General features: G+C 47.4%; 1 protein-coding gene across 4 annotated transcripts in view; it reads left to right on the top strand.

Annotated features, from left to right (window-relative positions):
• The first annotated feature begins 7,196 nt into the window (after positions 1-7,196).
• The window catches only part of CIITA (class II major histocompatibility complex transactivator), a 53,242-nt gene continuing 45,864 nt past the window's right edge, over positions 7,197-14,574 (top strand). For 2 of the 4 annotated variants that reach the window (XM_080980944.1, XM_080980945.1), the window contains exon 1: positions 7,197-7,595. In XM_080980944.1, the coding sequence (XP_080837070.1) occupies positions 7,352-7,595 (244 nt within the window). In that variant the 5' untranslated portion in view covers positions 7,197-7,351. Of the gene's footprint in view, positions 7,596-11,607; positions 11,852-12,162; positions 12,309-14,574 lie in introns of those variants that run through there. The other 2 variants (XM_080980947.1, XM_080980946.1) reach the window with 2 other exon arrangements.

Consider the following 14,574-nt stretch of genomic DNA (forward strand, 5'->3'; position numbering starts at 1 on the left):
AAAGGGCTTTAAAAAAACACACCAGTCCATTAAGTTCTTATAAGTTTCTTTATTAGGTTGCAGCCAACAGCAGTCCTACTCAGAGTAGCCCCCTTGGAAATGATAGACATGGGTCCCACAGGGTCATTGATTTCTGATTACAGGTAGGTAGCCGTGTTGGTCTGCCGTAGTTGCAACAAAATAAAAAAAAATCCTTCCAGTAGCACCTTAGAGACCAACTAAGTTTGTTATTGGTATGAGCTTTCGTGCGAATGCACACTTCTTCAGATACCTTCTTATACTTCTTATCTGAAGAATAATCCAGAGAATGCTCCTCTTTTTCAAGAGACACTGCACAGAGATATTCCTCAGCACATTAACAAAAAAGCATTGTGGTTATTCATTTATTTATTGGCTGTCCTTCACCCTAAGGTCCCAGAGAGGGCTAGAAACAATGAGAACACCATGGTGTTGATTTTAAAAGGGGGGGAGGTTCAAAAAAGGAAATATAAACATAACCCCCTCATAAAGAGAAGCTTCCCTCCCCAAGAATATAGAGTTCCAGATTTTCAAATGTGAGTCCGCTGGTTGCCACTGAGCTGGATGTTCTGCGGAGCATGCGATGAAGGGGTACCATGTGTGTATTAAAATCATCCTCGTCTCTCTCTCTCTCTCTCTCCAGCAAAAGCTTTCTCTTCCTTGGTCAGCTTTCCTGAGGGCGCCTAAAGAATTGAAGTGATCTCCCCGGGGCACAAGCCTGGGCAGTGTGTTTGGAGATCCTGGGCTCCTCAGATAGCAAGACACCCGCATCCTGTCACCCTCACTGATGGGGTCCAAAGGAAAGCAGAACAAGATGTTTGGCCCCAGCATGGCTTTAGGAGTTGCTGGAAGGAGGCGGACAAGGTGCCACCCAACTGTCTTAAGGACTCCGCTCTGGATTTGTGTAGGATTTACTCCTGAGCCGAATGGAGAATGAAACTGATGGACTATGCAGAATTAGATAAACTAACAGGAAGGATTCGAAACCTGCGGGACCAGAGATTCTCAGAAGACTGGAGTAAATTTACGGACTATTTGAAAAGTAACTGTGATGAACAGATTACGCTAGTAGGTCTGCAAGAAGTTTGGTAAGGTGAATTATTTGAAATATTGCAAAAAAGACAATGAGGAGAATTATTAGTTAAAGATCATTAAAGGTAATATGAAATTAAGAAATGCATAATAAATGATAAGAACGAAAAATCATCAGGGGTGTTGACGGAAGTCCAAAAAATATTGTATAAGATGAGAAGTTCTGTTGCATGAATGTTAATTAATATGTTAAAAACTAATAAAAATGCTTTTTTTAAAAAGGATTTATTCCTGAGCCTTTTCTTCTTCCGAAGATATCTGACAAGGTAGTGGAGATTTAGGACCAGAGTTCTCCTTCTCCTACATGCATGGGCAAGCTTCCCAGCTTGTTGAGCCCCATCTGCCCATAAATCAGGATGAATGCTCAACAAATAAATAACCTGGGACAGCGGCAGAGGAAGCCGCTCAGGCGCCTGGGGCGATGCGCTCAAGGGCAGGGCGATCTGCCCATAAGCGCGGGGTGAGGGTGGGGTCTCGGAAGAGGTCTCTGTTTCGATTTCTGGGAATGGAGTTGAGAGATGACCTAACCTGGGGAGAAAACAGTAAACACCTCATGAAGAAAGCACAGCAGAGGTTATATTTTCTGAGAATCCTCCGGAAAAATAATCTCTCAAAGGACCTGTTGATGGCTTTTTACAATTGTACTGTTGAGAGTGTATTAACTTATGGTCTGTGTGTGTGGTTTGGGAGCTGCACGGTCAGGGGAAAAACAATGCTGTCCAGGGTTGTAAAGACTGCGGAGAAAATAATTGGGTGCACTCTTCCCACTCTGGATCAAATCTATGCTTCCAGGTGTCATAAGAAAGCTGCAGAGATAGCGCAGGATAGTACGCACCCCGGAAATGATCTCTTTCAGCTTCTGCCTTCTGGAAGAAGGTACAGGGTTATAAAGACTAGGACTAGCCGCCTGAGAAACAGTTTTTATCCAAATGCGATTTTGGTTTTAAACACAGTGTAAGGTAGTCTCTAGGGATGCGGGTGCCACTGTGGGTTAAACCACAGAGCCTAGGTCTTGCCGATCAGAAGGTCGGCGGTTCGAATGCCCGCGATGGGGTGAGCTCTCGTTGCTTGGTTCCTGCTCCTGCCAACCTAGCAGTTCGAAAGCACGTCAAAGTGCAAGTAGATAAATAGGTACCGCTCCGGTGGGAAGGTAAATGGCTTTTCCGTGCACTGCTCTGGTTCGCTAGAAGCAGCTTAGTTATGCTGGCCACATGACCCGGAAGCTGTATGCCGGCTCCCTCGGCCAGTAAAGCGAGATGAGCGCCGCAACCCCAGAGTCGGCCACGACTGGACCTAATGATCAGGGGTCCCTTTACCTTTAAGGTAGTCTCTGTGGGAGTATATTGTATTTAATTATGGGCTATCAGAGTTTTTAGGGAGCTAACCAGGCTGGGATAGCTGGGATAGCAGGCTTGTTGGTTTTGAATGTCTGATGTAGATTTTTCCAATTTCATTGTTCTATATGGGATAATGACAACATTATCGTATCGTATAAGGGTGGGGCGCACCGTGGGGCCTCTGGAGTCCGCCTGCCTCCTCCCTCTCAGCCACCCTATAGCTGGGGGAGGGGAGGCAGTGGGCGGACAGTTTGGGCAACATGGAGCCTGCGTGCGCCCAAGCCACCGTGTCTCTCCCAGGAGAGACGCGTGGCTCAGGCGCGCTGCAGGCCCCGCAGTGAGTGTTGCCCGCCATTTTGTCACCCCCATCAGTGTTGACACCCAGGGTGGACCACATCCACCGCACCCACTTCCTCCACTCCTGACCTGGGAGAGTCTCTGGTAGTGTTGTGCACCAAAAGTCTCTTAAGTTCAAAGAGAGACAGAAGGCAAGGGAAGGAGAGAGTTTATGATTTGGCAGAGCTTGAAATCAGATATTCTGCTCCTAAGGTTAGGGATGGGTAAATCTGCAGGGCGTAGTCCAACCACCATATAAGGTTAAAAGGTAAAGGACCCCTGGAGGGTTAAGTCCAGTCACAGGCGACTACAGGGTTGCAGCGCTCATCTCGCTTTCAGGCTGAGGGAGCCGGTGTTTGTCCGCAGACAGCTTTCTGGGTCATGTGGCCAGCAGGACTAATCCACTTCTGGAGCAACGGGACACCGTGATGGAAACCAGAGCACACAGAAACGCCGTTTACCTTCCCGCAGCAGTGGTACCTATTTATCTACTTGCGCTGGTGTGCTTTCGAACTGCTAGGTTGGCAGAAGCTGGGACAGAGCAACAGGAGCTCACCCCGTGGTGGGGATTCAAACCGCCGACCTTCTGATCGTCAAGCCCTGGAGGCTCAGTGGTTTAGACCACAGCGCCGCCTGCGTCCATATAATAGGGTTCCCCAACATCCAGAATTTCCTGGACATAGCCGGGATCCGGCCGTTGGAAACAGTGTAAAGTCTGGGAAAATCCAGATGTATGGCAACCCATGTCAGAAGTGTAGAATTTGGTGGATTTTCTTCAAAGATTTTGCAAAAAAAAGAAAAGCTGGATTTTCACCTTTTGAAATATGGCAACCCTACTATGTAAGCTTTCTGCTACCAAATCAGGATGAATGCTGAATAAACAGGTCATCTGCGGGAACCCCAATTTTTTATATTGCATTACATTAAGGGGGAGGATTGTGGCTCCGTGGTGGAGCGTCTGCCTTGCACACAGAAGGTTCCAGGTTCAATCCCTGGCGTCTCCAGGCAGGGCTGGGAGAGACACGCTGCCTGAAACCCTGGAGAGATGCTGCCAGTCAGTGTAGACAATGCTGAGCTGGATGGACCACTAGCCCAGCTCAGTCTGAGGCGGCTTCCTGTGTTCTTATGTTCATGCTGATGTATTCATGCTGCTTGTTGAGGCCAGGTCCCCAAAACAGCGTACCAGGAAAAAGACACAAATATTTATTCTCCAACATTTCTCTAATTAAAATAGGGATGTATAATAATAATAATAATAATAATAATAATAATAATAATAATAAATTATTATTTATATCCCCCCAAAAAATATCTGGCTGGGTTAACAAGCCACTCATGGGCGGCTCCCAACAGAATATTAAAAACAAAATAAAACAGCAAACACTAAAAATTTCCCTAAACAAGGTTGCCTTCAGATGTCTTCTAAAAGTCAGATAGTTGTTTATTTCCTTGACATCTGATGGGAGGGCACCACCACCGAGAAGGCCCTGTGCCTGGTTCCCGGTAACTCCACTTCTCACAGTGAGGGAACTGCCAGAAGGCCCTCGGAGCTGGACGTTAGTGTCCGGGGTGAACAATGGGGGTGGAGACACTCTTTCAGGTATATTGGAAAAAGCAGGATATTCCAGAATCAAATCAGAAACCAGGACAGCTTCTGTAAATCTGGGATTGTCCTGGCAAAATAGGGACACTTGGAAGGTCTGAACAAATAGGTAATAAAACACAGCAGAAGTCAAACCAGTCCAAAACTAGCCATTGCCCTTGATGATTTAATTTCAGAAAGACAGGCTTGCTCCTGAATCAGGCTCACTGCTATGCTGGACAGAGTGCAGCAATTTTCCAATGAGTCTCCCTGTTCAGAGAATCTGGTTGTTAGTTACTCAAGCATAGGATAAGGACAACATGCATACAAACCCACATTTCACAAAAATAACTTCACTGTTCTTTAAGGGAGGGGCGGAATAATAGCTGAGCTGCCTCCACCCACTAGGTTGTTTCAGTTTTTAAAAGGTCTTTTTGCTTTCTGATTATTTGCAAGATCCGTTCGCTTACAGTCATAGAATTGTAGGGTTGGAAGGAACCACGAGAGTCATCTAGTCGAACCCTCTGCAATGCAGGAATGTTTTGCCTAATCTTTTGCTTGAACATACAACTCTCGTTCATTACTGACTCATTACTGACATATAAATCTTGTTCATTACTGACTGAGCAACCCACAGGGCTTCTTGTTCTTGACATATTTTAATCGCTGACCTCTGAAGCCGAAACCTGCCTTCTATGTTTATCCAAGCAGTTGCCGTGCCAGCATTAACCTGTTGATCTGGGAGGGAAGCGTTTTGTAGAAAACAGAGTGGAAAAATCACGTGACTTCTGAGAACTCAGGCCCGTTGTCTAACAGAAGGCAATATACTGTAGGCGAAAGGAAATCTTTTTGGCAGTTACCTCTGGCAACCTCCCAGTTTCAGAAAGCTTAAGAAGTTAACCATGTCAAAGTTGCCTCTGAGCAAGGAAGGAGGAGGGAGTCCATTCATTTTGCACTGGAAGCTGAACCTCCTTAAACAGTATGAGAACCAAAACATAGCCGTCGTATGCATACCTTCCAACATTTCTCCGATGAAAATAGGGACGTCCTATTGAATGATGATGATGATAATATTAATAATAATAATTTCATTTTTTATACCCCACCAGTCGGGCCAGGATCAGTGCAATATGCTCAAACCTTCTTGCCCCATGAGGAAGCTGGCTGCCGAATTCTGCACCAGTTGACGCTTCCTAACCACCTTCAGAGACAGCCCAATGTATAACACGTCGCAGTAATCTATCCTAGAGGGTACCAGAGCATAGGCAGCAGTTTTTGAGCAGAATTCAAAGTGTTGCTGCTGACCTTTAAAGCTCTAAAGGTCAGTAGGCTCTGTAGACCAGAAGGTGTGTCTCCACCCCTATCATTCAGCCCAGACACTGAGGTCCGGCTTTGAGGGCCTTCTGGTGGTTCCGTCACTGCGAGAAGTGAGGTTACAGGGAACCAGGCAGAGGGCCTTCTCGGTAGTGGCGCCTGCCCTGTGGAACGCCCTCCCAGCAGATGTCAAGGAAATAAGCAACTATCTGCTTTTTAGAAGACAGCTGATGGCAGCCCTGTTTAGGGAAGTTTTTAATGTTTCGTGTTTTATCGTGTTTTTAATATTCTGTTGGGAGCTGCTCCCAGATGGGCGGGGTTGAAATAATGAAGAAGAAGAAGAAGAAGAAGAAGAAGAAGAAGAAGAAGAAGAAGAAGAAGAAGGTGCACAGCTGGGCTACCAGCCAAAGCTGATGGAAGGCACTCTGTACCACTGAGGCCACCTGAGCCTCAAGCAACAGCAAAGGATCCAGATGTTACCTCCAAGCTACATACCTGCTCCTTCAGAGGGAGTGGAACTCTATCACTATAGACCTAACTATATCTGGCCCTGGTGCCTCAAAGCTTCAAAATCCTGCCAGTCCAGCAGGCCAACAACCTCTCTCTCACCCCTTCTGGTTTCATGCCACTTTAAGTGTCAGGAGTGCATGCAGGAGCCAGGCCCTGTGACCAATAGGACTTTGCAGGACTGGAGCCTTCCTGAGTTTGTTCTGAAGGGGCAAGGCACGGCCACACAGGTGAGGCCGACTGGTAACTCACAGCACCTGGTGGCAAGAGTCAGGAAGGGATATAAGGTCAGCATTTCCCTTCACCTCTTCACACGTTTCCTGCCTTGCTGTGTTTGGCTCCTTGACCCCTTGCTTCTTGATCCTCGGACCCTTGACTTTGTGACTCCTTGCTTCCTGACCCTCGGACCCTTGGACCCTTGGCTTCTTGAATCCTGGCTTCTGGACCCCTGTTCCTGCTCCCACCCCGCCATCTTGCCCCCGGTTCCGATGTCCCCAGCTGGGACTTTGGTTGCCCATGAACCGGACCGTGACACATGGCTTCTTCCCCCAAAGAATCCTGGAAGTGTAGTCCATTAAGGGAGTCCTGAGTTGTTTGGAGAGACCCCTGTTCCCTTCCCAGAGTGGCTTAGGAATCAATCCCTCTTCCCAAGGGATGCGTGGAATTGTAGCTTGGATAGGGGGCCTCCCTAGGACTCTCAGCACCCTTAAGAAACTATGGCTCCCATAATTCTTTGGGGGGTTACTATGACTCTGAACGTGGCCTAAATGTGGTCTCAGCACACCATAGATATTGGCAGTTTTCTTTGCAACAGCTTTCCTCCATGGTCTGTGGTCTTCTCACGAGCATCTGCTTGGTCACTGTGAGACCAGGATGGGGAACCAGATGGACCCTGAATTCTTCTTCATAGGTGCCACACATGGTTTGAAGATATCTTGTGCTGCGCTAGCATTAAATCAAAACATTGTGGTTAGATTTAGTTGGTAGTCACATTCATAGCTTCAATTAAATGAGGAAATGCACTTGCAAGAGTCCTGAGAAACTGTTGCTACAGCTCTCTTTTTCACTTCAACTTTTTGCGTGTTTTCTTTTACATGCATACACAACAAGTGTCAACAATCCGGAGTCTGTCTCAAATTCTCTTCACACCGTTGACGTCCCCGGCATGGATCTCTTTGGGAAGATCTTGCCAGCAGTCAGAGGAATTGTCTGTGACGCGTCTTCCACCCAGATTCAGGTGCTTTTAGACCTCATGTTGGAAGGAGGAGTCATATCCAAGGAATACTACCAGACGTTGCTCCACGAAAGGGACAGAGAGGATCTAGCAAGGAAGATTTCGTTGACCTTGGTGGAAAAATCGGCCATGCAATTGAGCCAACAAGGTGCTGCATCAGCTAGAAGCATGAGTAGTAAGTTTGCTTTTTCTTCCTTTATCATACACTTGCTCGACATTTTCAGTGCAGAAATTCTGCCGTCCATCCGTTCTCAGTTCTGCGAGTGATGGGATGCACTATGTGTCTTAATTATCAATGGACAGTCCTCTATTCCAAAGGCATTTCTGGGGAAAGGAGCCTTTTATTTTAAGGGCTACCCAGTCCAGTAAAGGAAAATGACCAAATACTTAGCAGGCTGTCACATGGATGATGGAGCAAGCTTGTTTTCGGCTGCTCCAGAGGGTAGGACTCTGCAGGAATTGCATTTCCTGGCATGTAGGACACTTGAATGAGTCCCTTCTGAATACTCTCTTCCACATTGTAACTTAATCTGCAAGTATTTGGTTCTTTGCTTGCAACTCTCTGAGTTCAGCAAAGCCAAACAGGATCTATTGTCTTGATACACCTGTATAGGACATTTCACAGAAACTCTGATGTCCTGAAACCGTTGCATCAACCATTCACAATCCATGAGTGAAAATGACAGGGCATTGAGTTCTGCTTCACAGGAACTTAGGCTTACTGTCGTCTGCTTTTTGCACAGCCAGTCAAACAGACAGTGGTTGCACATGTAGCACACTCCAGAAGTGCTGGTACCATCCGTGGTTTCACTTCCAAAACTAGCATCTACAAAAATTTCAAGACATCCAGTCTTCTGACTTGTGAACCTCAGTCTGTAGTGCAAAGTCCCCTTCAAATAGTGGGCTATGCGCTTCAGAGCTTTCCAATCCTGAACAGTAGGATTGTTGGCATGTCTGCACCAATGGATTCAAGTGACAAGAAAGGGGATTGCGGGGAAAAAACATTAGGAAGAAGTTCCTGGTGATAAAAGCCATTTGACAGTGGAATGTGGATTCCTTCGGAAGGTGGTGGACTGTCCTCCATTGAAGGTTTTTAAACAAAGGTTGGATGGCCACCTGCCCAGGATTCTTTCATTGTGAGCCCTGTATTGCAATGAGTCAGAATAGATAACCCTTAGGGGTTTTATGACCCTAAGAAGAGAGAGCAGGGCCTTTGAGGTTGCACATCAATGTTTAGCACCTGGAGAGCAGATGCAGAAGGCAATAGGGGTGGGTGAATCTATCAATTTCCTTCAGTTTCTCCTTTTCCCAATCCTAAATTCAGTTCTCTCCATTTCCGCACCAGGTTACGATTTACTGATTTTTAAAGTTCTCTTGAAAATTCATCATCGGATCCCTCCTGATCCACGCAAGTCTGTGTTCAGATTTCACCTACACCGCCCACATTTTTGCAAAGCAATCTTCTCTCGCTTTTCACAAATAGATGCGTTTTGTACGCATTTTACCTGAGCATCACATGCATTTCCTTTGAGCTTGTTTGGCACTTCGGCATTTGGAGAAGTCCGGATGCCAGGGGATTGGCTGTGTTTTGGTTCCTGTATTGTTTCAGAAAGCTCAGATTAGGGGCAGTTTGCTTTCGGATCCAAACTGAATCAGATCACTTCCCCATCCCTTGCAGGCACGACCCCTTTAGCCACAGCAGTGATCTGGGCACAGAGTTGGGTGCTGTAGGGACATCAGATATGGAATCACGTCTGGGTCAGGGCTCACAGCTGGCTGCAGAAGATGGGAAGATGTTGTGCCTGAGGCAGTTGAGCTATAACTCCCAGAGGAACCTCCTAGACCAGGGATCAGCAAACGTTTTCAGCAGGGGGCCGGTCCACTGTCCCTCAGACCTTGTGGGGGGCTAGACTATATTGGGGGGAATGAACAAATTCGTATGCCCCACAAGTAACCCAGAGATGCATTTTAAATTAAAGCACATATTCTACTCATGTAAAAACACGCTGATTCCTGGACCATCTGCCGACCGGATTTAGAAGGCAATTGGGGTGGATCCGGCCCCCGGGCCTTAGTTTGCCCACCCATGTCCTAGACCACCTTCTTCTTTGGCGATCCCTCATAGCCGAGTAAGATTGTCTTCCATAAACATGGTTTTAACAATGAGTCCGTAAGTGACTGTGGAGGCCAATTCTGGGCCCACACGTCCTTCCACAGTGGGGACATTAGGACCTCAATGGCCAGAGCCTGGAGAATAAGATTCATGGAGGAGAGTGCTATTGGTGGCTTCTAGGCTATGCTTCAGCTCCACAGTTGCAGGCAGCAATGCTTCTGAATACCAGTAATAATAAAAATAATAATTTATTATTTATACCCCGCCCATCTGGCTGAGTTTCCCCAGCCACTCTGGGCGGCTCCCAATCGAGTGTTAGAAACAATACATAATTAAATATTAAAAACTTCCCTAAACAGGGCTGCCTTCAGATGTCTTTTAAATATAAGATAGCTGCTTATTTCCTTCACATCTGATGGGAGGGCGCTCCACAGGGCGGGCACCGCTTGCAACAAACCACAAAAATAATGTTCTGAGTTGCGTGTTAAGCTGGGTACCAGACCCATCTCATCTCTAGAACCAGGTAGTGTTAGAAATTAATCAAAGCTTCTCATTCTTGGACTAGCCAGGATAGCCTGAGGGCGACTGGCAGGGTGATAATAATAATAGTAATAATAACAACAACAACAATAATAATATAATTTTTATTTACACACAACACAAAATCAAACAATTAGTTGAAAATACAATTTGAATCACATTTAAAATCAAAATAAAATTAAGTGGGAACCCGCGAATCATAACCGTAGGGGTAGGGAATTAAAAGTTCACAAGGCCCGGCCACTCGCGCTGGTCCCATATGGGCCGATAGAAAGAGTCATGGAGGCCACTTACATAAAGGGTCCCATAGAAATTATGGGTCATTAAGGAGGACTAAGGGGCATGGTGCAAGACTGCAAATGGGGCCCCCCTCCCTTGAGAAATAAAGCCAGAGTTTAGAATAGGGAGTTTTAGAGGGGTTAATGTGACTTAGAAGTGAAGCAGCAAGCTGGAGAGAGAGTCGAGCAGAGAGTCAGAGGTAATGTTTGATTTCTGCTTTGAATCAAAGCCTGTGGCTTTGGGAGAAACAAGACCGTATTGCAGTGTTCATAATGCTATGGAAACCCTCCATCGTAGGCTCAGGTTGCAAATAGATGTGTAAATAAGCAAAATATCCTAAAGATATCACAGGCTCTGCTGTGCCTCATTCCCAAAAGGAAACATGAACACTGGCAGGCAGGTGTGGGAGATTCCTGGTCCTGAATGAGGTAACTGTGCCCCTAAAGGAACAAGTGTGCAACCTGGGAGTCATTTTGGACCCACAGCTGTCCATGAAGTCACAGGTTAATTCGGCTTCCAAGGTGGCTGTCTACCAGCTCTATCTGGTATTCTTGCTGAGACCCTACCTGCCTGCGCACTGTCTCACCAGAGTGGTGCATGCTCTGGTTATCCCCTGCTTTGACTACTGCAGCACACCTTTGACTCGGAAACTACAACTAATCCAGAATGCAGCAGCCAGACTAGTGATTGGGAGCTGCCACCGGGACCATATAACACCAATCCTGAAAGACCTACATTGGCTCCCAGTACGTTTCCAAGCACAATTCAAAGTGTTGGCGCTGACCTTGAAAGCCCTAAACGGCCTCAGCCCAGTATACCTGAAGGAGCATCTCCACCCCCATCGTTCAGCCCGGACACTGAGGTCCAGCTCCAAGGGCCTTCTGGCAGTTCCTTCACTGCGAGAAGTGAGGTTACAGGGAACCAGGCAGAGGGCCTTCTTGGTAGTGGCACCCGCTTTGTGGAACGTCTTCCCATCAGATGTCAAGGAGATAAAGAACCTTCTGACTTTTAGAAGACATCTGAAGGCAGCCTTGTTTAGGGAAGTTTTTAATGTTTGATGTCTTACTGTGTTTTAGTTTGCTGGGAGCTGCCCAGAGTGACGGGGGAAAACCAGTCAGATGGGTGATACATAAATTATTATTATTAGTAGTAGTAGTATTATTACTATTATTATTATTTATTACATCACTTGGAGGTAGGGGTGGTATGCAGCAATAATAATTAGTCATTCTGTTGGAGTTAATGTGGGAGTGTACCGCAGGCTTCCTGAACAAAGTATGGCAAGATAAATTTGGATCACAAGCAAGAAAATAGGACCGAAAGTGAAAATAAAGCACACTCCTGCGTACTTTCACTTCTGCTCTCATGAGCTGCATGGGCGGTAAACAGAAGGTCTCATGTGGTGGTCTCTTTTTATTCCTGGGGTGGGACTGAGGCTGAGGTTTCGTGTGCTGTCTTGGCATCCAAGGGGGAAGAGCAGAGGGCTCTCCCAGCGCCCGGTAAGTTTCTGGCTTTGCAAGGTCTCCTTGCGGGAAAGGCTGTGGGTTTGTTTATTTCTTTTGCAGCGAGGCAGATTAGGAAACTAAATGGGGCTGCCTTCAAAGTTGTGCAACAGGTGGCACAGTTAATGTGTGCAGCAGGGAGGAGGATGCTTCCTGCTCTTGACCGGTGGTGCCAGAATAAAAGGGGATTTCCTATTTTGTCCCCTTTCCGGGATTTCCCCAGTATTGTGATGGCCAGTCCCAAACTCCCCACTTCTGGGTTGTGCAGACAGAGAGAGAGAGAGAGAGAGAGAGAGAGAGGGAGGGAAGGAGGTAGGGAGGGAGAGGGATCAGAGAGATCACTTTAATTAGTTCCTCTTCTGTTACACGACTGAGCTGCTTGAGCATCTCAGTTGTAAAACCTGCACCTTGCAGATTTTCGGAATGGGACCATTTGACAGTCAGCTTCTCCAAGGTCAGTTTTCTTCCTCTTTCTCATCCTCTCCACATGGTTTTCTTTCTCAAGAGCATCACCTCCTTTTCTCCTCCTGTTCCCTGCTTTGCCTACTGGAAAATCTTGGGGCAGTGCTTTCCATGGTTTGGGGGTTGGTTTGGTTTTCATTGCCTCCTCTGGGAAAGTCTATTTGAGCCACAGCAGATCCAAACAGCTGTTACTTTGCTTTCTTGTCCTCACCTGGGAAATTGCTCTCTTTATTTTGTACCCAGGGTTTTTCTGCTCTCAGAGGCACGGTTGCCTTATTATGTGGTTTTCTAGATTTGTCTTTGTTCCGGGCCTGCAGGCAGGGGCTCAGTGCTGTGGTCCTGTTGCTCAGATACTGCAAATGAGGCGTTGGCAACTGGGTGGGGTTCTTTTGGTAAGCTCGTTGGCAAGGCCTGCACCAGCCTTCGGGAGCTTGGCATGATGCCAACAGTGGGACTCACACACATGCACCCTCTGGCCAGGTCAGGACTTGGTCTGATCTCAGCAGCTGTGAGCGCCACTTGTTTCCTCTGCTGCCACCACTAGGGGCAGCATTGCTCTGTGCCCTCCATTGGGGCCCCAGACATACTTCAACTATAGATGGGTAGCAGTGCTCTCGAGTGCTCTGCTTGCATCCAGAGACCCAGTGGGAGGATGAAGGGCGCCACAAATGAGTCAGGCTGGTGAAGGGGCTCCCGTGCCCCTCCCCCAGACCCTTGATCTGGCTGACTTGCTGGTGCCAGGCCTACTTATCAGGTTCACCCTGGGGGAAAGGGTTAAATCCACTATAACAGAAGGAAGGGAAATACAGGAGGGCGTTTTCATGCCAACGGCGTTGTGCAAACACTGTGTAAATCTTGCACGGGTGGAGGGAGCGCTGGTTGCTGAATGAGCATCCATCTGGAAGGCTCCCTGCTGCTTTTCAGGTGTCTCTGATATGTTCTTCTCAGAGTAGGGTGAGGATCAAGAGTATGCTACCATGACTTAGAGCTCAGCTCCCTCCCCTTAAATTTCTGGCTCCATGCTTATCCCCTTCACCTATGGGAACCCTCAGTTCCTGTTTCCCAAAGGTTGTGAGTAGGGATATGATCATAGCTGTCAAGTGTCCCTTATTTGAAGGGACAATCCCTTATTCCAGTGCCATGTCCCGCTGCTGTCCCTTATTGATGGATGTCCCTTAAATGTCCCTTAAATAATGTTCCTTAAATTTCAAAGGAAGCAGCTCCTCTCCCTCCCTCCCTGCCGGCCAGGGAGGAGGGACAGGGAGGAGGGAAGCTCCAACTGTGTTGCTTGGCTGTGTTGCTCACCCAATAAGAAGTCTAAGAATGACTGGGGGGTGGAGCTTGCATGCCTTGTGTGTGGCTAGTTAATGCAAGCTGAGGGGGGTTTTAAATGCTGGACGCCATTTTGTTGCACGTGCTGCTGCAAACTTTGCAGTGCAAAGCCAGGCCGGGGAGCCATCTTAAGTTGAGGCTGCATAGGCCTTGTGGTGCATGTGATTCAGATTCTATTCAGTTGAACCTCTGGTTACAAAGTTGGTTGGACAGTGTTCTCGAAGCTACCAGCATGAGTTTGACCAGACTGCAGGAGGACAGGAAGACTGGAGTGCCTGGAACAAGTGAGGCCGCAGGTCCCTTATTTTGGCTGCTGGTCCCTTATTTTCAAGGCTGCTGGTCCCTTATTTTCAAATCTGTAAGTTGACAGCTATGGATATGATTTGGCTAAATGTATGGGGAGTCAGAGGGATGCGGGTGGCGCTGTGGGTTAAACCACAGAGCCTAGGACTTGCCAATCAGAAGGTCGGCGGTTCGAATCCCTGCGACGGGGTGAGCTCCTGTTGCTCGGTCCCTGCTCCTGCCAACCTAGCAGTTCAAAAGCACGTCAAAGTGCAAGTAGATAAATAGGTACCGCTCCAGCAGGAAGGTAAACAGCATTTCCGTGCGCTGCTCTGGTTCGCCACATGCTGGCCACATGACCTGGAAGCTGTACGCCGGCTCCCTTAGCCAGTAAAGAGAGATGAGCGCCGCAACCCCAGAGTCAGTCATGACTGCACCTAATGGTCAGGGGTTCCTTTACCTTTTTATAGGGAGTCAGAGAGTGCTTGTGGGTTTCCTTAAAGCACCCACCAATAATTTGAGTACCATCATGCCTATTGATGTTGCACTAACCGAGGCCAGTCCTTTGTTGTGTTTCCCTCCCCCCCCTCCTGGCGGTGAGCCAATGAGTCATTTACCGTGATAACAAAGCTTCAGGTGCTCTT

The sequence above is a fragment of the Podarcis pityusensis genome (genome assembly GCF_964106645.2).
Source record: "Podarcis pityusensis genome assembly, chromosome: 14".
NCBI classification, from domain to species: Eukaryota; Metazoa; Chordata; class Lepidosauria; order Squamata; family Lacertidae; genus Podarcis; species Podarcis pityusensis.